Genomic DNA, 25,577 nt, shown 5'->3' with positions numbered 1-25,577 from the left:
TGGTGGGTGGGGAAATGGAGGTTTCTGAATTGTTGCTGATTAGTGTACCAGCCCAAAGAGTGCAGAGTGGAATCAGAGACTCCTGAAGTGGGCAGGGTGGTGTGTTTACACAGCACCAGTGTGTCTGTGTCCACCTGCCCACAAGGCTCAGGTGAGCTTTCAGGTCTCTGATCTGGTAACAGAATGAAAGACACACTCTATTCTTGAACTGGTGGTGACAGCATGGCTTTTCCCAAGGGCATAGCTTTTCATCAAGATTCTTTCAGGAAGCTAATCAATTTACACTGCAGAAAGGAGACTTATGGGAGAAACAGCTTTCTAGTGCATAAGGAAAGATCTGAGTTAGACCAACGGAGATATGTTTGCTGTTTCTAATTAACTTGAGAATAGGTAAGTTGGAAACCCTGTGCAACGCCTGGGATCCTGAAGCTTTGCCGGCTGCTGTGAGGGGGATTAAAGAACATCCTTCTAGGAGATCTTGAGCAACAAAATAAAAACCCATTTGGACTTTTGCCTGGTGCCCTTTCTCTGCATGATTGTAGTTGGCATCTTGCCTCATTCCTGGTTCCTATTTCTTTTTTTTTTAAAGATTTTATTTATTTATTAGAGAGAGAGCACAAATGGACAGAGAGGTGGAAGGAGAGGGGAGAGGGACAGAGAGAAACAGATTCCCCACTGAGTAGGGAGCCTGATCTGGAGTTCAATCCCAGGACCCCAGGAACATGACCTGAGCTGAAGGCAGAAACTTAACCGACTGAGCCATCCAGGCCCTTCCTGATTCTTATTTCGTGTGTGTGTGTGTGTGTGTGTGTGTGTGTGTGTGAAGTGGGAGGTGGAGAGGAGAGAGACAAAGAGGCAGAGATAAAGACTGAGAAAGGGAAGGCAGACCAGCAAGCAAGAGTAGCAGTTTGGAGGATGTAGTGGCACAAGGAGTTCAAGGCCTTCTCTAGGCCTCCAGGCTCCTACTTATACCTTCTACCCACCATGACACACCTACCTGCCCAACTATCATAGAGGGAGATAGTGGTCCCCCAGGGTTGAGATCTTGGGTGTCAGACACTGAACATAAAGAAGAGAGACAGGAAAGATTACACCTATAAAACATAACAGGTGGTCAGTGGTTCTGATTGTGGAGAGAGTCTCTAGGAAATGAACATTTCAGAAGAAACCTCTGGTCCCCGAGACAGATGATCCAGGAAGACCGAGTCAGGCCGAGGTTGGGCAGATGTTAAGAGGAAGACTCTGTTACTACTTGCTCTACCTGCTGCAGATGTATATACAACAAATGGGGAGACAGAGTTCACAACAAGGTTGTCCTCTCCTCCACCTGCTCCCTAGAGCCAGAGTTTGAACCAGAGATGAATAAAAACCCCGAGTCTCAGCCACACTGGAGGGGCACCAAGAGCCAAGACAAGAATAATGGGATCCACTGTGTGGGAAGCTATAGCCTCTGAGACCAGGGCCAGGTGAGGAAAGTAAGGAAAAGCAAGAAGGAGGAGATGGAGGTAACTCACTAAAAACTCTCTCACCCCTTTTAGAGCAAAGGCTCTCAGATGTTTGAAGGCTCTACCTACAGAGCCATCACCTGAGCCTCTGAAGAACTCCTGGTTGAACAGGTAGGGCCACCTCCCACTTGGTATTGCCACAGACATGCAACTGCCAGCTTAGCATCTGGGAAGGTCCTCCTACAGGACAGGCTGCTGTGGGGCATCTGCTGGGTCCTCTGTGCACTGACTGCCCCCTTTCCCAGCCAGAGGCCACCAGAGCCCCTCTCCTGCTGCTAATAAAGTCTTCTCTCAGTCTGAGAGCCACACAGGTCACCTCACTCATTATTCACAGAGCTCCCACCACGTGCCCGACACTATGCCAGTGGCTGAGGATCAGCAGACTGGGTGGTGGAGACAGGCATAGGCCACAGCCTGGGAGGAGATGCTGTGGTGGAGGCATGAACAAGGAGCACCAGAGCACAGACTTCCTGGAAGAGGCAGCATCAAACTGAGTCTTCAGTGATACGTGGAGGACTGCTAGGCACACAAAGGGGAAAGGGCGAGCTAGGCAGGGGGAACAGCACATGCAAAGACACAGAGGCACAGAAAGAGCAAGGTGGGCTTGGAGAAGCACCAATGGTTTGTGCGACTGGAGCCCAGGTGCACAGGGGTGGTGGCAGAGAGGACAGAGAGAGAGAGAGAGAGGGAGATTGGGCCTGACCCCCTGTGTTAGAGGACCTCCCAAGGTCACCGGACTCGGTCCTGGCAGTGACAGAGAGTAGGGACGGTTCTAAACAGGGGAGTGGCATAACCAGAGCTGCACTTTAGAAAGGTCGCTGAGACCCAGAGTTGGGCTGCAGTGGAGCAAGACATCGGGCAAGGAGACCAGGTGGGAGGAGGCACAGAGGAGGCTCTCGCAACAGATAACACAACAGGTGTATCTTGAGGTATGAATTGAGACAGCAACAGCTAGTAGGGGGAAGAGAAAGAAAGACATCTTTGGGAGATTTTAAGGGGTAAGAATGACAGGATCTAGTCACCATTTGGACATGGGGTTAGGGAAGGGGAGAAATAGAGACGTCTAGTCACCATTTGGACATGGGTTTAGGGAAAGGGAGAAATAGAGACGAACTCCCAGGCTTCAGCTTTGGAAACTGAGCCAAAGGGGAAAGGGATAGGTGGCAGGGAGTAGAGCAGAACTCGGGCAAAGGGTGGCTTCAAGGAGACAATGGTATGTATGTGTAAACAGAGGTGGGGAAAGGGGTGTGGGTGGGAGACACACACGTGGAGGCATCAGCACGCAGCTGGTAGACAAAGCCATGGGTAAGGCCAGGGCATCTGGGCCCTGGATGGAGCCTGGGCTGCGCCCATGAGCTCCACCTCCATCCCAACTGTGTTACTGAGAACCACAAAGAACCACTGATGCTCCAAGCTCCTCACTGGATAGAAAGGAATTAAGATGTGGATCCCTGGTATTTCCCAAGACATGGAGGGCACCAGAAGGATGCTCCCAATACAGCTCCCTCTTCTGAAACGAGCCCATCTTGTTACTGTTCCTTACTACCTGGAGAACATGAACCAGAGCCCAGTCTCTTGTTACAAATAGTAGGGTCACCTGCCCTCTCCACGCTGGACTCCTGGGCTAGAAGCTACAGATCCAAGAGATGAGGAGGGGCTGGCAATGTCTTCCCCCAAAGCCCAGGCATCCATGGCATTCCCTGAATCATCTATGCTTTCTAGGTGGTGCTAAAGGAAGAAGGCAGGGGGGACAATAGTATCTCATTCTCAGTGGCCTGGATTCTGGAGATTTACCCGAGGGGGCTCTTTGACAGCCCTATCCCCTCACTTCAGCCCTGCTCAGAAACCCAAACCAACCCTGAGACTGGAGAGCCTGCCACCTACACAGCACCCACACAGGATCAGGCAGGGAGGATGCAGCTCACAGAGCTTTTTCTTGTTGTTTTATTTGAAAACCCTAGGGTGCATCCCTTCCCTCACCACACCCATCCCCCTACCCCACCGCAGGACATGACAATGCCACACATACACACAAGGCTGTGAGCTACACACAGAACACTGGGGTTGCGCTCACAGCAACATGAAAAAATATACATTATATATAATACCTGGCCCCCCCACACACACATTCCCCCTGCCATCCCCACAACCTAGCCACAACCAGGTCGTGTAGGAAGGGGCAGGGGCTGTAGGGCCTCAGGCAAGGAGAAAAGGGGAAAGAGGACAGAAAAGGAAGGAGAGTGGGCAAGGTGAAGAAGCAGGGGTCCCCGGAGTGAAATGGAAAGAGAGAGAGAGGAGGGGACAGAAGAGAAGCCATGAAGGCCCAGCTGAGGGAGCCCCAGGGAAGGAAGGCCTCCATGGACAGGAGAGTAGGGAAGGGTCGCCTTGGATCCCACCCCTGGCCGCCAGTGACACCCCCACCTCCCCCATCCAGCACATGGCCCTGGGGGAGAGACAGAGACATGGGCCAAACTAAGGGGCCACCCTGGGGGCAGAGAAGGCAGCCAAAGTCTTCTAGGGAACAGGAGCCCAGAGGCACAGGAGGGAGGTGGACTGGGGGCAGGGGGAGGCAGACCCCAGCGGGGGCACCCACTGGGATTTGGGATTAAAGGATGACTCATTCTGAAGAGCTCTCTTTCTCTTGGTCTCTTCTCTCAGAGTGTCCTTGTCTCTTTTCTGGGGGTGCTTCTGTCTCACCAGGGCAGAATTCTCTGTTCGGAGAGGGGTGTTGCATTAGTAGCGGTGCGGAGGGGTCTCAATGATGCGTCTCTCATTGCTGCTCGGGGAGTCCGCTGCCTCTGAGTCACTGCTGTCCTCATCTTCCTGCTGGCCACTGGCAGCCCCCGCCACACAGGCCTGCCGATTCTGGTAGGACTGGACGAGGAGGGAGCAGAAAGCACAGGGCTCAGCGGTCTGCACAGACCCCAAAGCCTCGCCTTTGGGGGCCACACTCCCTCAGGCCTTTTACTCCCCCCCCACCCCACCCCCACACACACCTTTCTCCTTCCCAGTCCTGGCAGCTCACACTGGAGCTTTTTGCCCAGGGCCTGGCCATTCATATGCTCCAGCTGAATGTTGCCCTTTCCCACTTCCCAAGCCCACTCACCTCCATAGGATTCACGATAATAGTGAGCGCTGAGTCATCCCAGAAGAGGTCAGGGTCCTTGGGGTCACTGGAGGTCTCTGGAGGCCCACCAGCCCCTGAGACGCGGCGGTGAAGGGAGTGGATGCGCACGAGGCCCAAGATGACCATGAGCACCAGGAAACCCACGCACACCACAATGATGAGAGTCGCTGCACTAGGGACCACTGCGGGGAGAGTGTGCAGTGAGGAGATTGTGGCCAGGCACACCTACAGGGACGTGACACAGAGGGGGGTGGGGGGTGGGGAGCACCCTGGGGAAGAGGAAGTCCTGGAGTAAGAGAAGACAGGATCCTCCGTGGCTCAGAAGGAGGGAATACCCTGTATAAGCCGGAGGAGAAATAGAGCCCTATTGTAAGAGCAAGAGATAGGGAAGAAAGGGGGCAGAAGAGCTGCTAAGGCCAAAGGCACAGACAGATGGAGGGAGCTGTCCAAAGGGAGGCATGGGCAGGGGAGGAGAGCTCCCAGCCCAAGGCTATTAGGAGTAGCGCTGTTCTCAGTCAACAGAGGGCAGGACTGGAGCCTACCGGGGTCATTCTGCCTCTGCCTTCCCCAGGGACCACTCAGCCTAGGGAAGAGGTGCCTGGCGCCCAGTTGGGGAAGGAGAGAGGCAGTCACACAGGTTTAATGGTACAAGAGGAGAGAATGTCCTCCTGCATCATGAGAGGAGAGGCAGGCCCCAAGCCCGGCCTGGAAGCCAGGAGATGCTGACACCCAAGGTTGGGGGACAGATCCAAGGGGCAAGGCACAGCCCCTTCACTTACGTACCTGGACTGCGCTCATTCCTGCTCTGTGACACCGCCCTTCTCCCCATGGGCTCAGGGCTCCTGGACCTCTGGGGCTTCTTCTCCTCCCAAATCTCCCCCTGAGGTAGACCAACCTCCCCTTTGACCCTGTCGCACCCCTGGCCCGGCAGCCTTACTGTGCCGCCGAGCCTCAGGGGAGCACAGACCCTGGAGAGCTGTGAGACAGAGAGAGGGGCCTGCACTTTCACATGGACCTCAGAGCTGATGGCAGCAAAGCAGAGGTGTGCGCACAAGCATATGCCCAGGAAGAAAGTGTGGGCACACAGCTGGACAAGAGCTACCACACCCTGTACCCGAGTCAGGACTCTGCCAGCCCACACAGCCGCCTGCACCAGCCACCAGGCAGCCTGCTCACACAGCTGGAGCAAAGGGATGCATCTGAGGGTCTCCAGCAAGGCACAGCAGAGCCATATGTGCAGGGTCACCCAGCTCCCTGCCAGCTGGGCACACCAGGCAACCCCCTGAAGGAAGACGTAAACACCCCAAATGTGGGCTGTGAGAGCCACAGAACAGGCAGCCGTGAGCATGGCCCTGGCCACCTCCCACACACATACATACAGCACCCGGGGAGGCAGGAGGAGCCAAGACCAGAAAGCCCACAGCCCCACAGACAGCAAGTGGAGGTAGAGACCCCACACAAGTGTCCCCAGGCTGAGGGCCCGCGTAGGCAGCTGGGCCACTCTACCCAACATGGGTTCACACACCTGCTTACTGTTGTGCACAGAACCTCACCCAACCACAGAGGCTCGGTGAAGCCCAGAATCTGGACAGTCCCGTCACTCAGGGATGATCATGTGTATGCAGGGCATAGACACAGCCCATACATATACCTCCTGGTCCCAAATTTACTCACAGCCTTGAAGACTCACATGTTGAGAGACAGAGCAGAATATAAAGAAGCATACAGCATGGGAGCACACACAGCCTGTTGCATACCCCTCCTCCCCAGCAACCAGCACCTGCAGACTGCTCCAAGGCCAATCAAGTGTGTGGAGAATGCCCTGCCTCAGCAGGCACACTAACTTCACACCTCCCTGAGGCCACCCTGATGGCCCTCTGCCAAGTTGGTCCCCATCCTGACCTGACCTATAGCTCACTTGCGGCCACTTGCCAATGAGAGCTGATTCTGCTAAACAGGACCGGCAGGTTCCCTGGGCACTGGCTCTAGGGCAGAGATGGGTCTGGCTAGCTCAGCATTTCTCGACTGCTTAGGGATGAAGGAGGAGAGAAGGGGACAGAGGTGCTTTTTCTGACCATCTGCAAGGGAAGGGTCCTTCCCAGGTCGCCAAGTCAGTGGGCAAGATCCAGGAGCAGTAACCCTGCCAAGAGATGACCTCTGTGGTTAAGCTCAGGCTCTAGAATGGAGATGCTCTCCCCGTTCAGAGTGGAGGCCATTGCAGATAAACTTGCTCTAGGAGCACAATGATGAAAAGCTAAAGTTTCTGGTTTATGCCTTAATCAAATGCGTTTGTTCGTCTGAGCCCCGAGCCCGGTGAAGCAAAGGACAAGTTGATTGCCAGAAATAAGAAATGACCTCAGGACAGACAAAATGCAAACCATGTATCTGCAGGCAAACAAGTATAGTTAATTAAAAATGAGCCTAGAAGCTAGCAGGATGGCAGGGCTTTTAAATTAGTGACTGACAAAAACCAAGAGTTTGAAAAGGGCAATCAACCTTTCTTGCTACATTAGATCCAAGCAGTTCATTCTGGCCTTGAATGACCTGCAGTAGCCAACATGAAGGAGTGTTTTATCAAATAGCCCTTGTGAAACTTCTGGTTTCAGTTGGTTGTGAGGACACTGTTGAAAGCCCTGGCAATAGTCCTGCATGGTGCCTCCTTTCTAAAGAGCCTTGGGAGAAATTTCTTTCTGCTCTCAGTCGTGGGACTTCTCTTGAAATACTGGCTGGCTCTTATCATATGACTTCATAACCACTCAGGTTTCCTCTTGCTTAAGTTGCAAGGAAGCTCAGAGCCCAAATTCTGGCCCACTATAGCAACCACAAGTATCTCAGGGTATGTATTTTGTGAATAGACTTTATTACCTGCCTGCATCTTATTCTTATTATCCCTCCCACACACACACACTCCCTAGTTCATTTTCTATGCTTTCCCTATTCCCCCCACCTTTTATTTAAACTTAGGCTCCATATCCAGCACCCAGTGTGGGGCTTGAACTTATGGCCCTGCAATCAAGGCCTGAGCCCTGAGCTGAGATCAAGAGTCAGACACTTAACCAACTAAGCCACCCATGTGCCTCTATGCTTACCCTATTTCTTTTTTTTTTTTTAAGATTTTATTTGTTTATTTGAGGGAGAGAGAGAGAGACAGAGAAAGAGAAAGAGAGAATGAACAAGGGAGGGACAGAGGGAAAAGCAGACTCCTCACTGATCAGGGAGCCCGATGCGGGGCTCAATCCCAGGACTCTGGGATCATGACTTGAGCCAAAGGCAGACGATTAACCAACTGAGCCACCTAAGCACCCCTATGCTTACCCTATTTCATTGTAGATCTTCTTGCAAAGCTGCAGATACTTGTAGGAAACAAAGTAGGGAAGCCATTCCCAAACTTGGCTGCATGTTAGAATCACTTGGGGATCTTTAAAAACCACTGAGGCCTGGCTCCTACCTCCATTCTGATTTAACTGGTATAGGGCATAAAGTAACCTAGGAACCAAGTGTTTTTACAGCTCCCGAGCTGATTCTTATGTGTATCAAAATTCAGGATGACTAGATAAATATTGCCTTCATCTCTCACCACACCCTTCTGAGACAACCTTCTTCTCCCTAGCCATGAACACCCCAAGCCACTGCCTACGCCCCATGCTCAAATTCTCATTCTCTCTCACGCTCATCTAAAATCTCTTCTACCCTTCAAGGTCCAAGCTCAAACTCTACCTGGGCCACGAAACCTTCCCTGACTGTCCCAATTCACACTGATTTCTCCTTTCTGGCACCCTTAGGAGCTTCAGAGAAATGAACTCCCTATCCCATTGGAGGGGATGTGGCCTCCTTCAGTTTCTCCCTGGTTAGAGCAAATTGAAATTGCAAAGCCATAACTCTGTAACACTACACTTGCAGTTGGGAGGGTTCCTAGACAGTTGGGAGGTGGAAGGAAGGAACACTGCAAATAGAGAAGGCATAGGGAACAGGGTTTATGAAGTGGATCTTCTGGTATGCTCAGGAGCTGTCAATCACCAATCCCTTTGGTGAACCATGAACCCTGCATCCTACTCAGGCCAAAATAAGAGAAAAAGTAAAAGCAGGCTGCCTCTCTCAATTGAAATCACAGAGAGAAGTTTGGTTGGTGCGGACATCAGCTCAGAACAGTAGATGGGGAGGCTGGGTTTCACTCTGAGGGGGTGAAGCAAAGGCAACCTTCACACACCCCGGAGCACTCCCAGGCAGCTTCTGGGGATGAGGGGTGAGAAAATAAGACTGCCAGGCCAGCCAATGTGGGGCAGCTGGCTGCTCAGGGCACGAAGCTCTGGGGTGGTTACAACAGTGATTCCCTCCCCAGGAACCCCATATCAGAGAAAATAAGGCTTGAGAATCTCACAAGACCCAGCAGCAATGCCAATCTGGATCTACTTTGAGCCTAACCTAAGTAGTAGAACCCAGTATCCAACCCAGATGAGGTTGAGTGGGATGATTCCCAAGGAAAGAACTGGAGAAAGAGCTAGGGAGTCATGGGGGCCTGCCAGGGGGGCGGGGGGGAGCTGGCCCAAGGGACCTATTTAACAAAAATGGGTCTCTAAAGATTGTGTGATGTTTCTATGAAGCTTTGCAACTTGGTTATGCATTATGCTCTCCCTCTTCACCCCTACATCCCTACTTCCTCCACCCCTACCTCCAACTGTTTTGCCATAGTGAGTAAAACACTGAGAGACTCCTGCAATTGTTTCTAGAGACAACAAGGAAGAAGGGTACCAGTTCCAGGGAAAGGGAACTCTCTAGTGATGGCCACCACTTAAGGGGAGGAAACCAGATGGATTCCCTGGGAGTACCAGGGAGCTAACCTCAGCCAAAAAAAAGCCCTAGGAAGCCCTCAGGAGCTCCCCCAAATTAGATGCAACTATAAAATAATGAGAGAAAGAAAGAAGAAAGAGAGAAAGGGAAGAGGAGGGAAAGAAAAAAAGAAGAAAGGAGAGGAGAGAAGACAAGAGAAGAAGCAAGCAAGCAAACATCAAACATAGCTGTGGATAAGGTATGGCTCTGAAATCCTGCTGCCTGGATCTGAATCCTGGCTCTTATCTCTTTCTAGCTGTGTGATCTTGGATAAAGTGCTTAACCTCTCTGGACTTCCGTTCCCTTACCTTTAAAGGGGATAATTCTAGTACCTATTTCATTTGTTGTTCGTAATTACTAAATGAGTTAATATGTATAAAAGCCCATGAGCAAGGTATCTGGTACACATATCTATGTGTTCACTATTTTTTTTATTAAATGTATTGATATGAACTCTGTGACTTTCAAGGTCATGTTTGGAGACCATGGACTTCTTCCAAGAAAGTATTTTTCAGAATTCCTTAGGAAATTGCCTTCGAGCCTATAATACACCCTTTGACTTTTTTCAAAAGTGACAAATCTGGGCCCTCTGAGAGTGGGTTGTATGTTTAAAAACTTCAAATGAGGTCAGCACGGGGGGCTCAGTGGTTTAGCACTGCCTTCAGCCCAGGGCCTGATCCTGGAGACCCAGGATCGAGTCCCACGTCGGGCTCCCTGCATGGAGCTTGCTTCTCCCTCTGCCTGTGTCTCTGCCTCTCTTTCTCTCTCTGTATGTGTCTCTCATGAATAAATAAATAAAATCTTAAAAAAAAAAAAACTTCAAATGATATCCCAAGCCAACTCTGACAAAAGTGGCTGACGAAACTGGGTAATACTGAAATGGGTCAAAAGCAAGGTGTAGCTTAAAAAGTAATAAAAATAAATGTATCACATAAATTGACTTTAAAAGCAATTCTAAAAGGGTTTCCAAAAATCATTTTCAGCATCATCAGGATCATTTTGCAGTTTTTTTTTCTTTTTTTTTTTTTTTATTTATTTACGATAGTCATACAGAGAGAGAGAGAGAGGCAGAGACACAGGCAGAGGGAGAAGCAGGCTCCATGCACCGGGAGCCTGACGTGGGATTCGATCCCGGGTCTCCAGGATCGCGCCCTGGGCCAAAGGCAGGCGCCAAACCGCTGCGCCACCCAGGGATCCCTCATTTTGCAGTTTTTAATAACGGGGAAAAAATTCCTCTTAAAATATTAGGTGTAAATACCAGGTTACAAAATAGTTTGATGCCAACTATATATTTAAAAAAAAAAGGCATAGAAAAAAACTGGAACGCCAATAATGGCTTCCTCTCTGCGATGAATTATGACTGGTTTTTCTTCTTTATACTAGTAATTTCTAGTTTGTCTATAATTAAGCAGCACTTTTTTTTTTAATTAAGCAGCTCTTAAATTGGGAACTAAACCCTGCATCATTGGTAAAGGTCCATGGAAAAAGATTGGTCAGAAGGGCAGCTGTCCATCTGGATTTAATACTTTGCCTCGCTGCACGCTTTATTTTAGAAAGACTTGTGACTTTATAGATAGCACATAATACACGTAATAACATGTAATAACACCAACTTTCTCCTTGAGGATAGAGACTGAATCTATCATATAATTCTTTTATGTCCCTAACAGCACTTTAGGACAGTACTAGTACACAGCAAGTGCTTCATAAATACTTGATGGCTTCACTAAAGAGGATCCCTAGGTCCAAGGCTAATTTGATATTGCTGGGGGAGGGCAGCAGAACAACAAAGAGGCCTAAACCCCCCACTGACTTTATGATTCCGGGCATGAGCGTCCCCCCCTCAATGAATGACACAGGCTCATATCCTTCATGACAGAAAGTTAATGGTCCAGGGGTTACAGGGATTGGAACAGTGGTCAGTTAAGTCAGATGGCACAGGAAACAGAACCATAGCTCCACTAGCTGCCTCCCTTCCCAGGGTGGAGGAAAGGATGCCTGTGCCCAGCCTGCTCCTCGCCACCACCACCCTGACCCCCACCCTGCCTGGCCCCCATGAGGTCTTACGTACTGGAGTTTCGGTGGGAGCTGGCCAGGCTGTGTCCAGCCATCTCAGGGGGAGGCTGATGCCCACGGTGCAGGAACTGCTGTGAGCTGAGCATGTGGCTGGGGTGGGCCACCCGGTTCATGCTGTGGAGAACGTTGACCTGGGGAGGGAGAGCTCAGTGGGCACCCACTTCTCTGCAGGTCCTCCTCCACTTCGCTAGAGCCCATCTGCTAACCCAGCCCCACGGCATCTCCCCTGCCACTGCCAGGTCCTGGGCTCCTCCGTGCAATGTCCACTCCCACCAACTATGGCTCTCAGTCTGCTCCACCGGGGCTCCTCAACAGCAGGACAGCTGTAGAGGGAAGGAGACTCCCTAAATACCTCCACGATGAATTCATTGCTGGAGTAACGACCGTTCATCTCTGAGCAGGACAGTCGGAATTTCCTGGCGTAGAGGGCAGCTCCATGTCGCAGCCGATAATGAGCCTGCCTCAGGATCTCTTCGTACACAGTGATGCTCTCCACCCCTGCAGGAGGAGGAAGCAGCTCAGGGCAGGAGCCAGCAAAAGCTCCAGGCAGAACCCTCTCTCTCAGGCTCCCATCAGCTGATAGCACACATAGCCACAGCATGGGTCAGTCCCACCCCCTCAGCAGAGGTATGTTCGGAGTTCCCCCAAGAGATGTACCCCTCCACCCCCAGCACGGCTCTGACTGGGGTAGAGTGACTGGGGTCCATTTCCTGCTCTGCTTTTCTCTAAAAACTCTGTGGCTTCTGGGTAGGGCTGAAGAGAAGGCAATAAGGACACTATGCAAGACAGAGGGAAGAGGCAAGCTGGAGGGAAATGGAGAGAGTAAAAAATACAAAAGTCCTTGGCGAGGCTCTAGAAGAAAAAGGAAATAGGAGGAAACTAGTTATGACCATCTTCTCCCATCCTTCTTTATGGAGGAGCCTTCAGAGAACAGCAGGCTTCCTTTGGAAGCTACCAAGTCATTACCACTATTCATTAAGGTATGAGCATGTGAATTAAATCTCTGGTGTGTACGGGACATCAGAGAGGTGGAAGACATGAGAGGACAGCTAGGACCAAATACCTAGAGGATTGGAAGCCCATCAGAGAAGACTGAGCCACAGAAGGAGTGGAACCAGGAACAGAGAGGAGCCAGGGTGTAGAGAAAAGCAGGGAGAAAGAACCACTCAGGGGACGCCTGGGTGGCTCAGCGGTTTAGTGCCTGCCTTCAGCCCAGGACGTGATCCTGGAGACCCGGGATTGAGTCCCGCAACCAGCTCCCTGCATGGAGCCTGCTTCTCCTTCTGCCTATGTCTATGCCTCTGTGTGTGTGTGTGTGTGTGTGTGTGTTTCATGAATGAATAAATAAAATCTTAAAAAAAAAAAAAGAACCACTCGGGAGCCTAAACCCCAGCACACCTCCTCTAGGGGCAATCTGGAAGCCAAAGGAGCTTCCAGGCTGGGAAGGAGCAAGATGGCACTTGGCCTGGAAGGAGGACACTCTGGAATTCCCAGAGACTTGATTATGGGAAGGGGCACTCACAGAAAAAGAAGACAGGCTCTCAGTCCCCACTGACCGGCAATGGTGAGGTAGGCAGACGTGTTGGTGAGCTCCAGCCCTCGCTGCTGCAAGGATGCCATGTCCAGGAGCAAGCTTTCCCGCTCGGGGTCTAGGTCGTCACCCACCAGAGAAATCTCACAGCCATCCAGGTTGTGCACAATCTCATCTGACATGCGTGTATCTGTCACTGAATGAGAGATAGTCAGATCTGGGTCACAGCCAAAGGGCCCACCTCACCGCCATTCTTCCCCCTCCAGACTCATTCCCTGAGAGCAGTCAGCATCATTTTCAAAAATGTCATTACCCAATACTTTCTTCACACTCACAAGCCTCCTTTTGGCTCCATGTTCTAATGTAAATGGTTCTAAGCAAGCAAATGCAGGATGAAGTCACTTGCATTTCTAGCCTGATTTTTCTACCCCCACCCTCTGGTTCCAGACATGGACTGCTTCTTGCTTCTCGGGATGACATCACTCCCTGGAGTCATCCTTACCTGTGCCCTGCCAACTCTCATCCTTTTTGGCTTCCACCTGGTGAGAAATGGAGCAAGTGATTTGAAGATCAGGGAACAAAGGGATCCCCTCAGGTCCTTCAAAGTCCACAGCTGGGCGGGCAAAATGAGCAGTGCCACTCAGGAGGATCTGGGGGGCATCAGGCTGAAGAACCACCACGTAGCCCTCCACTTCGGGGATGGAGACACAGGATTCTTCACTGAAGCACCTATATGACAAGAGGGGAGAGAGGCAGCTTGTGATCCCAACATCTCCTCCCTTCCAATCCATACTCTGTTCCATCCCTCTAGACCTGCAGCTCTACAGGAAAGTGCCCCATGTTGGGGAGGGGGAAGGGAAGAAAGAGAGAGAGTATCTCTGCAGCAGTACCACTCCCCCTCTGTAGTAAAGCTGGAGGGGAGATAGCCTTTCCTGGGAGGATGCCACTGTGGGAAAGGGCCAGGGACAGATCAAGCAACTCTGACCTGCAAAGGTGAGCACATTATTAGTGCCCTAATCCAAGATTATGGGACATCTATCAAAACTTCATTCTGCAAACTGAATCTACAAAAATGTTTAAGCATACACATTTAAATTTAAATTAAGATTTAAATTAAGAAGTGGGTTCAGTAAAATACCTGGCAGATACATGCCAAAAAATATTCAACACCAAAAGTGGAGGGGAGGGATACAGTAGGGGATCCTATCCAAGGATTTCCTCCTTTGTGGTGTGTCTTGTATTCATTCCCTTCAATATCGGAGAACCCTACCTTGGCAGGTGAGCTACTATGACCTACATCCATGGTCCCACAAAGCCTCTCTGACCTTGGCACCAGAAGAGGCTCCCTAAAGCACTCAGCCAGGCCAATCAACCCACAGCACAGCTGCTCTGAAAGGTGTTCCCAGGATCACCTCCAGCCCCCTCTTTTACCAATCAATAGGAATGACACCTTACTTTCTCATCACATTTGCTGGTTTCTGAAGCATTTGCACATATCATTTCATCCAACTTTATTTGAATGCTGTGGACTCGGGATTAGAAGCCAAAGATGACCAAGCATCTTGGTCACCCAAGAAATAAGTGTCAGAGTCAAGGCTTAAACCCATTCTTCTTATTCTTAGGTCATTCTTTTTTTTTTTAATTTTTATTTATTTATGATAGTCACAGAGAGAGAGAGAGAGGCAGAGACACAGGCAGAGGGAGAAGCAGGCTCCATGCACCGGGAGCCTGACGTGGGATTCGATCCCGGGTCTCCAGGATCGCGCCCTGGGCCAAAGGCAGGCGCCAAACCGCTGCGCCACCCAGGGATCCCTAGGTCATTCTTTCCACTGAACCAGAACCACTATTTGGGGCCCAGGTTTGTCAGACTTATTTATAAAGAAGTATCCCTTGAATAAGCAGCCTTCACAAGGGAGTTGGATAACTCAAAAACAAGGCCTATGGTCCATACACTTGTGATGAGAGTGTTACTGAGTATGGCCAGCTTGACCATGGGAGCCAAAAGGGAAATGGGTAACCTCAGCAAATACAATGAACTCAGAGCCTCTGAGGTTACCAATGTCCACAACCTGCTGAGTTCCTGCACCACAAGGAGTGGGACCTAAGAATCCACATGGTCATTCCAAGAGGCCCAGATCAAAACTTCTTAGAAAATAACTTCAGGGATCCCTGGGTGGCGCAGCGGTTTGGTGCCTGCCTTTGGCCCAGGGCGCGATCCTGGAGACCCGGGATCGAATCCCACGTCAGGCTCCCGGTGCATGGAGCCTGCTTCTCCCTCTGCCTGTGTCTCTGCCTCTCTCGCTCTCTCTGTAGGACTATCGTAAATAAAAAAAAAAAAAGAGAGAGAGAAAATAACTTCAGCTGACCTAAAACCACAGGCTCCAAGAGACACCCCCATTGCAGTGAGCAATCCAAAGGCGGCCCAAAGAGCCATAGGAGGCCAGCCCTGACCCAAAGGCACTAATGATCTGGCCAAGAGCTTAGATATGACACACAACTAGAAAACAATGTCAAACATGGTCATCATCATGTAAGTGGAACAAACAAAAACCCATGAGAGTTTAGAGAGGCAGAGGTTATTTCTGGCTAGGATGGGTATGGGGCATTTAGCAAGGAATAGTCAAAAGAAGTAGCAACTGAGCTGCCTTGGAGGGACTCCCTGGAGGCAGAAGGCAGACCCTAGAGTGGATGGTGAGGAGCGTACCAAGGGGAATAGAGGAACATGAGGCAGGAAAGCTGAGGTCAGATGGTTGAGGACCTTGAGTAGAATTGTTGAGCGTTAGCCAAGAGGAGGCCATTGATATCTTCTACATCAGGGAATATGAGGATGAAAATTCTGACATAACCACTAACCTAGCCTCCGGTGGAGGGTGAACTGAAGTCAGAATACCAGAGATGGGTCAACTCATTAGGAGGTTATAGCAATAGGCTAGGTAAGAGATAATCAGAGCTGGGACTTGGAGTCATAACAGCAGAAATGGGGAAAATGGAGACAGATTCCCAATACCTGGCACAAGCAGGATCAGGGTAACCTGGCAACTGATGGGGTATGGAGGATAGACAGGGAGAAACCCAAGATGAAAAAAAAAAAAGAAAGAAACCCAAGATGACTCAGAGGTTTTAAGCCTGAGTGATTGCAAGGTCAGAGACACCATCACAGAAGTAGAGAATTCATGGGGGAGGGGCTAGTTTGGGTATCAAAGGTCATTATTTCACCTTTAGCCTGTCTGGCAGAACTAGATAGAAGTTATACCAAGCAGGGAGAAATTCAAGGGCTATGGGAAAAGGACAAAGTTAAACAAAAAGATGTGGTAGCCATTTGTTCAAGGGTTAATGCCACAAACTAGATGGGCTTTCCAAGAAAGAGGAGGAAAGAACCTTAGGGAAAATCTGCATTGACCAAATACTTGCATACATCTGACTCTAAATGGACAGAGCCCCATGAACTGAATGCTGGAAACTGGGGAAGCCATGTGGACTAGGGCAAGGATACGTATCAGAGGAAGTGAGGTACTGTTAGGTACCTGTCCCTCCCTCTTGCACACCTCTCTCTATTTTCTCCAATAACCTCAAAGAAATATTAGGTTAGCACTGACCACAAGTCAGTTCCCACCCCTTGGATAAGCCTCTCCCCTAAGCATGAAAGAGGTAGGAGGAATTCAGATGAGTCCATCAACAAAGAGGATGTCAACTCCTCCTACTGTGGGATACCCCCACACCCAGCAGAGCTCCACCATAAACTAAAAAACAGCATTCTTCCTTATGATAAGGCTCCTGAGCCTAGTGCAGGGGATGAGGCAATTTCTTGGTCTCAGGTGGGTTAAATTCTACATAACTGCCTTTTAACTGCCTTTAAACATGACTGCCCATAGAGTTAGGGACACGTAGGTGGCTCAGCAGTTGAGCGTCTGCCTTTGGCTCAGGTCGTGATCCTGGGGTCCTGGGATCAAGTCCCACATCGGGCTCCCTGCAGGGAGCCTGCTTCTCCCTCTGCCTATGTCTCTGCCTCTCTCTGTCTCTCATGAATAAATAAATTTTAAAAACAAACAAACATCTAGAGCTCCCACTAGAACATGGTGGAGTCACATGTGCCCACGTGACCCCAGCTACCTGTGGCCTTCAGCTCCACACCGTGACCACAGCACAGGCCAGGAGCATGATTCCCAAAAGCTGCTGCCCCTGCCTTCCAGAGCTCTGACTGTGAGACCCAATGATCATGCTCAGTCATTCTGTAGGGCTCGGAGTCCTCTCCTCTCTAAACCCACCCTTCCTAGGAGAGGGACAAGCCAGAGATATTTATCTTCATATTGCTTATGGAGAAACTGAGGCAGAGTAGGGAAGAAGGGAATGCTTGTTCAGGAATCCTGGCTCCTACATTGTGTTAATCCGCCCACTAGATGGCAGTATCTCCTAAAAACTGCCCCACAAACATTCTGGGGGTAAAAATGCCTGCATATAACAGCCAACTTTGGTGGAATAGGCACTCTGCTAGGCAGTTGATCTGGGTTGTATCATTTAGCTCTCATGACAGTTCTGTGAGTTAGAGTCTACTGTTATCCCTGCTTTATAGCATTTGCTCAATATGAAAAGCTAGTCAGTAATAGACTATGTCCATAACTATTATGGTTTCATTACCTCTCAATTAATCTGTATTTTTAAACACCTAACATACTTAAACTTTGAAACAATGTACAATTTTTCCTTTAAAGAATTAAAATTATTTACTTAGAATTCAAAGATCAGCAAACTTTCTGTGAAGGGCCAGATGATAAATATTTTTGGCTTTTTGGGCCATACGGATCTGTCCCAACTACTCAGCTCTGCCATCATAGTGAGATAAATAATAAGCAAATGAATGGGAATGGCTGTGTTCTAATAAAACTTTATTTACAAAAACAGACAGCAGGTCAGATTTGGCCCTCAGGCCAGAGGTTACCAACACCCAGATTTAGATCATCCTATTTGACCTTGCAAGACTAAATCAAGAATCAAGACTAAAATAGGTGAAACCAGAGCTATTTGCTCAAGATCATCCAGGCAATTAGCATTGAGTCAGAATTAATGTCAGATCTCCTAGCTCCCAGTCCAGTACCCTGTCTGTCCCACTTTACATATCAGCATAGAGGCATAGAGAAAATTAAAACCCCAAAGCCCTGGGAGCTGGGGTGGTTGGCAGAAAGAGTAACGAATTCATTGTTTAAACCTGAGTCGAGTCCAGGCTCTTCTAGAAACATTGTTATGTCAACTGAGCAGGTCAGTAGTCTCTGGGGGCCCAATCTCCTCATCCATAGAGGGAGGGAGGTGTGCATAGCCCTGGGTGACCTCTAAGGCTCAAGAGTTCTGACACTGCCTGAGTCTCCTCTGTGATTTGCCCACCCCACCCAACACTCACTTGACGGCAGTGGTGAGGCGCAGGGGCCTGACGCCAGGCGTGGCAAAGCGCAGAGTGTTCATGTAAGCCACATGCTGCAGGGCATGGTTGAAGGTCTCCACATCATCCCCCTCCAGGGTGAGCAGGGACTGCGAGGGATTCACGTGGACCTGGGCCCCAGACACAGACAGCTGAGAGCAGGACCAGGAGGCAGGACAGGAAGGGAGCAGAGGTAGGAAGGTGGGCAGGGATCGGGGGCAGGGGGCATGCTCGGAAGGACAGGGCTAGAGGAAGGGGCTATACCTTCATGCCTTTGCCCAGGCTCTCGAAATCCCTATAGTCCAGCCCCTCCCGACATGCATAGAGGCACTCGATGACCTCGCGGCTCTCCAGGCGGCCTGACCGCACGCTGAAACCAGCCAGGTAGCCGTGGAAGTAGTGGTGGATCGGCAAGGGGTCTCCTAGGGGAGGAACACAGGGGCGGACAGGAGGTGAGAGTGGGTGAGGGGAGAGGCGTCTGGAACAGGAAAGGGGCAGAGGGAAAGGGCAGAAGCCTGGAGGAAGAGCGTGAGTAAGAGAAATATGGACGTGAAAAAGGAAAGAAGAGATCAGGAAGTGAAGCTAGGGGAGACTGAAGAAAGCAGCAGAAAGGAAGCCTGAAGAGGGAGTAAATCCAAGGAGAGGACAAAAGTGAAAAACAGAAGCAATGGAAATGAGAAATTCCCCCAAGAGAGGGAAAAAGGGAAAGATAAGAGTGGGACCAAAGGGAGGAAAGAGGAGCAGGTGGAGGAATAGGAGGGGAAGGCGAGAAGTCGTGGTCACAGGGCATGCATGGGGACCCAGGGGGAGGTGTGGAGCTTCACAGATGCCCAGATCTCCCTACATGGGACCACCTCCTGCCTCCCACCATCCAGTGGATCGTGGTCTTGGAAAGCCATTAAGAGAATTCCTCCATTCCCTTCTGTGGGCAGGAAGGGACACCCAGGATTCCACCAAGCTCCATCTGGCCTTACCTCTCCAAGAGAGCCCTGCCTTGCAGCAGTAGTTCTTGGAGGCTCTGCCTCCTGGTGGTGTGGGCAGCAGTAACTACCAGGCTGGCTGGGATTTGGGGTTGGAATGGAATCGGGAACACAGCACAGAAAGTTAGGGTGAGAGCTCTCTGGTCTCCAGTTCTTATGCACAGAGTACCTTGTGTAGTGTCTGTATTGTTGTCTCCTCCCTTTTCCTTCTCTTTGTTCTTCTCCTCTGGAAGAAAAAAAGTGGCAATGAGTTCAGGGTTGTGGGGACAGATTGGCAGGGAGGAAGAAGAGGTCTTCTCTGCTCTGTCCCCTCCTGTGTAGGAATAACCTGTCCACCAATGTCACATCTCAATCTCTCTGGCCTCTGTTAGAGACCAACATTAGAAGTCTCTCTCTCTCTCTCTCTCTCTGTGTGTGTGTGTGTGTGTGTGTGTGTGTGTGTGTGCAGGCTCCCAGAAGGAAAAAAATAGCTTAAGGAAGACTGATGACTCTCTGAAGTACTATCGACCTCCAGCAGGGAAATGTACTATGAAAATCATCCCTTTGATGGAACAATGTGGGCACTGGTCAAAGTTACAGAAAGAGAGATTCTCACTCTGAGGTGATAGCTAGTTGAATAGAGTTGCAGATGGGTGAGGGGCTAAGGGGAGGACCATGGTCTCCTCCACTGGAGAGCTTTCTGAGTCACCCCGCCCAACTGCAGGGTGATGCATGAAGTCAAACTGCTCTTACTCCTTTACCAATCTTAAGCCACTATGGGCTCCAACATTCAGCGTCTTCACTGAGAAGCTCAAGGGGACTTACCAGTCCAGCAGGCCCCAATCATGAGAGCAGGTTCCCTTCGGGGTGGGTGGATGAGACCATTGTCATGGATGAGAGCAGGGTCAAATGAGATGCCATCAGCATAAAGCGTGACTGTGGGGAACTCCAGGTTCAAAGCATAGTGGTGCCACTCATCATCACAGACCTGGGAGGCAGTACAAGGGCAAGAACCCACATAAGGTACTGTCCCTTCTCCTGGGAGACAGGATACAGTCCCTCATATTCCCAGGTGTATCAGCAGGACTTACTAGTGAATTGCTGCCTACCCAACTCAAAAAATAACATCCCTGCCCCAAATCTATCAGGCACCAACCAGGTAAGTACCTATACTTCAGGGAAATCTCTAAAAATTATAAACATTCCTAGGAGGACTAACACACGATTTTGTGAATAAATTTCCCCCAAAAATGTATGTATGTATGTATGGCACTGGAAGATCTAGAGAAGTTTGTAACCCAACAGTAAAACAAAGAGGCTCCCCACAGAAGTTCCTCCTAGGGTCAGTCAAGATGGGGTTGGAGGATAGTCAAAGGAATCAGAGGTAGAAAGTTCTCTGCCTTATCAGCTTCTAAGTGCTGGAATGCCTTAAGATTCAATCTAGACCCTTTTCCCTTTTCTTTCTACACACTCTTCCTAGGAGTTACCTAATCTGTTCCTGTTGGTTCAGATGCCGCATTCATGCCTGTAACTCCAAAATCTACATCTCCACCCCACAGCTCTCCTTTGAATGCTGGTCTCTCCACTTGGAGGTCTCACAAGTATCTCAAATTTAACATGTGTAAGATGGAAGTCCACATTCCTTCCCAATCTCCTCACTTTTCCCTGGGTCAGCATAAACACTCCACTGTCGTCTAGTTGCTCAAACGGATGACCTACAGGATACCTTTCATCCTTCCCTTTCCCTCACCTTCCACATCCAATCCATCAGTATTGTCGATCCTAGGTCCAAACAGAGCTAAAAGCTGTGGGTTTCTGTGCAGTTCTCTACATTGCCATGTATCAGTCAAGTCCTCAGTCTTTACTGTGGCAACAGCCTTGTCTGGGTCCTTACGTTTTTATGTCTCTTCAATACATTCCTCCCATAGTTGCCAAAAGTAATGTCTTAAAATGTAAATCTGATCGGATCACTTCCCTGCTTTAAACCCTTCAAAAGGCTGCCTTCATAGGACAATATCTAAACAAACTTCAGCTGACAAAGTCCACTGTATAACCTGATCACTACCCATCTCTCCAACCTCATGCCCAGTCTTTCCCCCTTGTTCACTGTATGCTAATCCCACTGGCCTTCTCAAGCTTGCTGAGCACTTTCCTGCCTCAGGGCATTTGCATCAGCTCTTCCCTCTGCCTAAAACACTTTCTTCTTACCTATTTCTTATCCTTTAGAACAAAACTTAAGTTTCACCTCACTCAGGCCTTCTCTGAACATCTGGTCTCAGGTAAATTCCCTTCTCTTTGCCTTCTCCCATTCTCTATTTCAATTCTCTGCTTGTTCTTTCAGAGAATTTATTACAATTTACCATTTGTAGATGACGTCTTACTTTTTAAAAATCTACCTCTCCAACTAAAATGTAAGCTCAAAGAAGCCAAAGACTTTGTACCATCTTATATTCCATTGTATCCTTAGAACTAAGAACGGGAGAGCCTTACTTGATATTTAACAAATATTTATTGAATAAATAAGGGGAAATAAAAGAAAAGCAGAGTAATGTTGCTAATGTTAGCAACAAAGGGGAAAGATCAAGAAGCAGCAAATGGCGGACTGTGTCTTTTAAAAAGTGCCACAGAAAGTGAAAGCTTTTGTAGACAGTCCTCAATTATCAAATTTGTGGATTTTCTAGACTCTTCCTTTCCCTTTCTCTTTCTTCCACTTCCTGCCTTTTTTCAGCTGTCTGCTTACTCCACACTCTACTGGGGTTTGTGAGAAAAATAAAAGGAGATGAGAACTCAAATTAGTCCCCACCAGTCCTTGTGGTCAGCTTAGAAAAGGAATAAAGCACAAAGCACAGGCTGTATCTATCAGCTCAAGAGAGGATTTTACTCTCTTTTTTTTTCGGTCTGATTTTATTTATCCTTCATAATCACAGAGATTAGTATTAAGAGTCAACATTCCTTCTGACTTATAAGGTCTATCACATCATTTAATCCCGCAATGACCCTGATATACACAATTTCTATTATTCCCATTTAATAGGCCAAGAAACTGAGATTTAAACATACCAAGGAAGATTTCATGGCTGGTGAGTTCCCCTGGCCAGACCCAAACCCAATCTGCATACCTCAGAATTACTTACTTTCTGGCTTACAACATGCTAACTGCTTGAGAGTCAGGGATATGTGCTGTTAAAGTTCTAAGTAAGAAAAAGGTGAAATAAAACAAGGAGTGAAAGATGGCTGGTTGGGTATGATGTTAGTAGTAATGTGTTCCCAATTTCTTTTTAATCCTGGAGTGCTTTCTGTAGGAGACAAGCCTTGAAAAAGGAGAACAAGAGAACCTGGGGGTAAAGGTCAGGCACTGAAAGTGGAGCATGAAGGGGCACAGAGCAACCCAGAAAATACCAGTCCCTTCCTTCCAGCTCTCCCAGGAGCCTGGCACTGGCCTTACCTGCTCCAGCTTCCAGAGGAACTTGACTGGGCGGGCACTTTCAAGTAGAGGCCAGTAGAGGAAGGCAATTCTACAGCCATGGACGGTCAGTGAATAGTGAGAGAAGCCATCCTCTGAGGGAAGAGGATGGAGATAGAGGTCAAACATAGGGCCTGAGGCAAGAACAGGTTCACGAAAGAGAGAGGACTTGGGATTCTCATTTCTCTCTCAGGTGCTCTCCCTCCTGTATTCCCTAGAGTCTACTCTCTTTCTCTTCCTCTGACACACACAGAGTCTAGTCCAAGTGATCATGAGAGCTTCTTGAGCATTCTGACTAGCCAAGTGGAACACTGGCCAGCCTGTTCTCACTGACATTTCTACTGGTCCTTTGGTTAATGCAAACTCCATGAGTGACAACCCTTTTCAAATCAAGAGAAGTGCGGTTGGAGAAATGGCAGAAATGAAAGGTCAGGACAAGACTGAGCCAAGAAGGACGTGCTACTGCAGTTGAGGAAAGAGAGGGACTAGGAAATTGAGTCAACTAGCCCTTCTAAGAGAAGGACAGGATGGGATCAGAGAGAAAGAATGGGGCACACCACTATCCAGGCTTTTCCACTGCAGTAGACATGTTCAATGGGAGTAGACTGGGGGGCAGCCTGTCACACGGCAGGATGCAGGGGGATTGGGCAATTGCAGGAGAGAAGGGCAGCGAGTGGTCCCACTGCACTCTGAGAGCAGTAGGGTCTCAACCTGTCATGTAGGCAATAAACCACATAATTTCAGAGAGCATCAAACCTAGCACTGCCATCTTACAAATGATGAGAGACGAAGTGACCTGTCCACAGCCACAAACTGGGTGGTGACAGAGGCAGGATAAGAGGCCAGTTTCCTCACTCTCAGACCAGTGCCCTGGGGAAGGCTCACCATTCTGGACAGTGTTACACATGATGGTTTCTTCTTCCTTCTTGCCCTTGTTGGGAGTTACACCATGCTTCATCCAAAAGGACAGAGTAAAATGGTCACTGAGACTGTCCTGGGGTCCAGAGCCCAGCCCAGCTGTGCCACCCAGGGGCACCTGCACAGCTTGGGTGCCATTGAACCAGTAGATGAGGCTGCTGTCCTGGCTGTAGTGCACCGAGAGTCCCGCTGTCCAGTTGGCATTGGGGCCAGGCATGGGCAGCAAATCTACCTCCCCAGTGGCAGCACCTGCAGGAGCCCCAAAAGGCACAAGTGTCAAAGCTGAGAGGCAGCAGTTGGGGAAAAGGAAAGCAGCCAGAGCAAGAGTGACTGAAGGAGAGAGATTTCCCACAGCTAGTCTCATGGCCTTTTCTGGCCTTTCAAAGACACAAGAGGGTGGACCTCTCTTCAAGGAATGGCTCTCCAACTAACTCATTCTCCAACCCTTCATCTCTCTCTGCCATTGTTCCACAATGTACCTGGTGACTGTCACGTGCTAGCATTATGCATCTTTCCAAATGATATATTGATTTGCTTTGGGGGCCACAAGAGTTAAGCACATGCTACAACCTCTATGGATATATACACCTTGTAGGTGAGCAAGAGAAGATGTAGAGCAGAGTCTTAGGAAAGAGGCAGAGGAGGGTCAGGCAGAGGTCTTTGGAAGGGGAGGGCACACCCACCACAGAGTTTCCTCAGGGCCCGCTCTGAGTAGTTGTCACGGTCGCAGCCCTTGGCCACATGGCTGGTCTGCAGCTCTATAGTGGCCTGAATATTCCAGAGAGGTTCATCACAGGTCTCCAGGCGGATACCAGGGAACAAAGCCAAGCTCCCTGCACCTGGTGCATATTCAATCCTTTTGTTCCAGCCTGCATGGGAGAAAGGGAGAGGGTAGTGGAGAGAGAAGAGAGGAAGACAACCCCTCTTATCCATTCTGCTCTTGTCATGTCCACTCACACTCTTGGGTAGACAGCCAGGGTAGACAGCTGCAAGTCTGCCTCCAAATATCTCTACCCTGGCTCCTAACCTAGCCCTATGGAGAGATCAAGGTGAAAGACAATTCACAAAATGGATCACAGAGCAGAGCTCCTCACCTTGCCAGCTGGGTTTACAGGTAGGCTTCACCTGGATCTCCACCTCAGCATCATCCGCTGCCCGCTTCTTCCCACAGTCATAAGCTGTCACTGTGAACTTATAGAGCCTCTCACCACTGTACTGCAGCTTCTCTGTGTTTTCAATATTTCCTATGATGGGTGTGGTGGAAAACAAAGAGGGTAAGGAGCGCTAGAGAAAGCCTAGGGAGGCAAGATGACTCATGAGTCAATTGGGCAGCAGATGAATTAGGTAGCAGGGAGTTGGGAAGGATGTATCTGGGGGAAAAAGGCTCTACATTGGGAAGGAGGTTATGGAATGATGATCTGAGAGGCACAAGTGGAGAGCTCAGCCCGGGATCCTCTGAGGGATATGGGCATACAAGGGATGGGCAGCTGGAGTGGACAGGAGATGGACTCACCGTCATTATCTATGAGGAAGGGAGTGTTGGGTGTAAGGATCTCATAGTAGCAGATCTGGCTGTACTGGGGGGAACAGTCACCATCAATGGCTTCCACCCTCAGGATGCGGTCGTACAGCTTCCCCTCAGTTACGGCAGCGCGATACAGCCGCTCCACAAACACAGGGGCAAACTCATTTACATCGTTGACCCGCACATGCACAGTCGCCCTGCATGTACCAGAGCAGGAGGAGGGACAAGGAAGAATC

At 49.5% G+C, this 25,577-nt stretch overlaps 1 protein-coding gene across 2 annotated transcripts in view; it reads right to left on the bottom strand.

The window, feature by feature from the left end:
* Positions 1 to 3,431: 3,431 nt before the first annotated feature.
* CLSTN3 (calsyntenin 3) overlaps positions 3,432 to 25,577 on the bottom strand; it is a 28,996-nt gene continuing 6,850 nt past the window's right edge. For both annotated transcript variants that reach the window (XM_055315605.1, XM_055315604.1), the window contains exons 4-18: positions 25,330 to 25,538; positions 24,911 to 25,060; positions 24,500 to 24,685; positions 23,784 to 24,065; positions 22,881 to 22,993; positions 20,261 to 20,423; positions 19,626 to 19,682; positions 18,741 to 18,898; positions 18,459 to 18,607; positions 13,569 to 13,795; positions 13,092 to 13,262; positions 11,888 to 12,033; positions 11,531 to 11,666; positions 4,612 to 4,814; positions 3,432 to 4,379 (exon numbers count right to left, since the gene is read on the bottom strand). In XM_055315605.1, the coding sequence (XP_055171580.1) occupies positions 4,239 to 4,379; positions 4,612 to 4,814; positions 11,531 to 11,666; positions 11,888 to 12,033; positions 13,092 to 13,262; positions 13,569 to 13,795; positions 18,459 to 18,607; positions 18,741 to 18,898; positions 19,626 to 19,682; positions 20,261 to 20,423; positions 22,881 to 22,993; positions 23,784 to 24,065; positions 24,500 to 24,685; positions 24,911 to 25,060; positions 25,330 to 25,538 (2,491 nt within the window). In that variant the 3' untranslated portion in view covers positions 3,432 to 4,238. The remainder of the gene's footprint in view (positions 4,380 to 4,611; positions 4,815 to 11,530; positions 11,667 to 11,887; positions 12,034 to 13,091; positions 13,263 to 13,568; positions 13,796 to 18,458; positions 18,608 to 18,740; positions 18,899 to 19,625; positions 19,683 to 20,260; positions 20,424 to 22,880; positions 22,994 to 23,783; positions 24,066 to 24,499; positions 24,686 to 24,910; positions 25,061 to 25,329; positions 25,539 to 25,577) is intronic.

This window comes from Nyctereutes procyonoides, unplaced genomic scaffold, assembly GCF_905146905.1.
Source record: "Nyctereutes procyonoides isolate TBG_1078 unplaced genomic scaffold, NYPRO_anot_genome, whole genome shotgun sequence".
Taxonomy (NCBI): domain Eukaryota; kingdom Metazoa; phylum Chordata; class Mammalia; order Carnivora; family Canidae; genus Nyctereutes; species Nyctereutes procyonoides.
The sequence above is the reverse complement of the archived record's forward strand: the minus strand, read 5'-3'. Positions and strand labels throughout refer to the sequence as shown.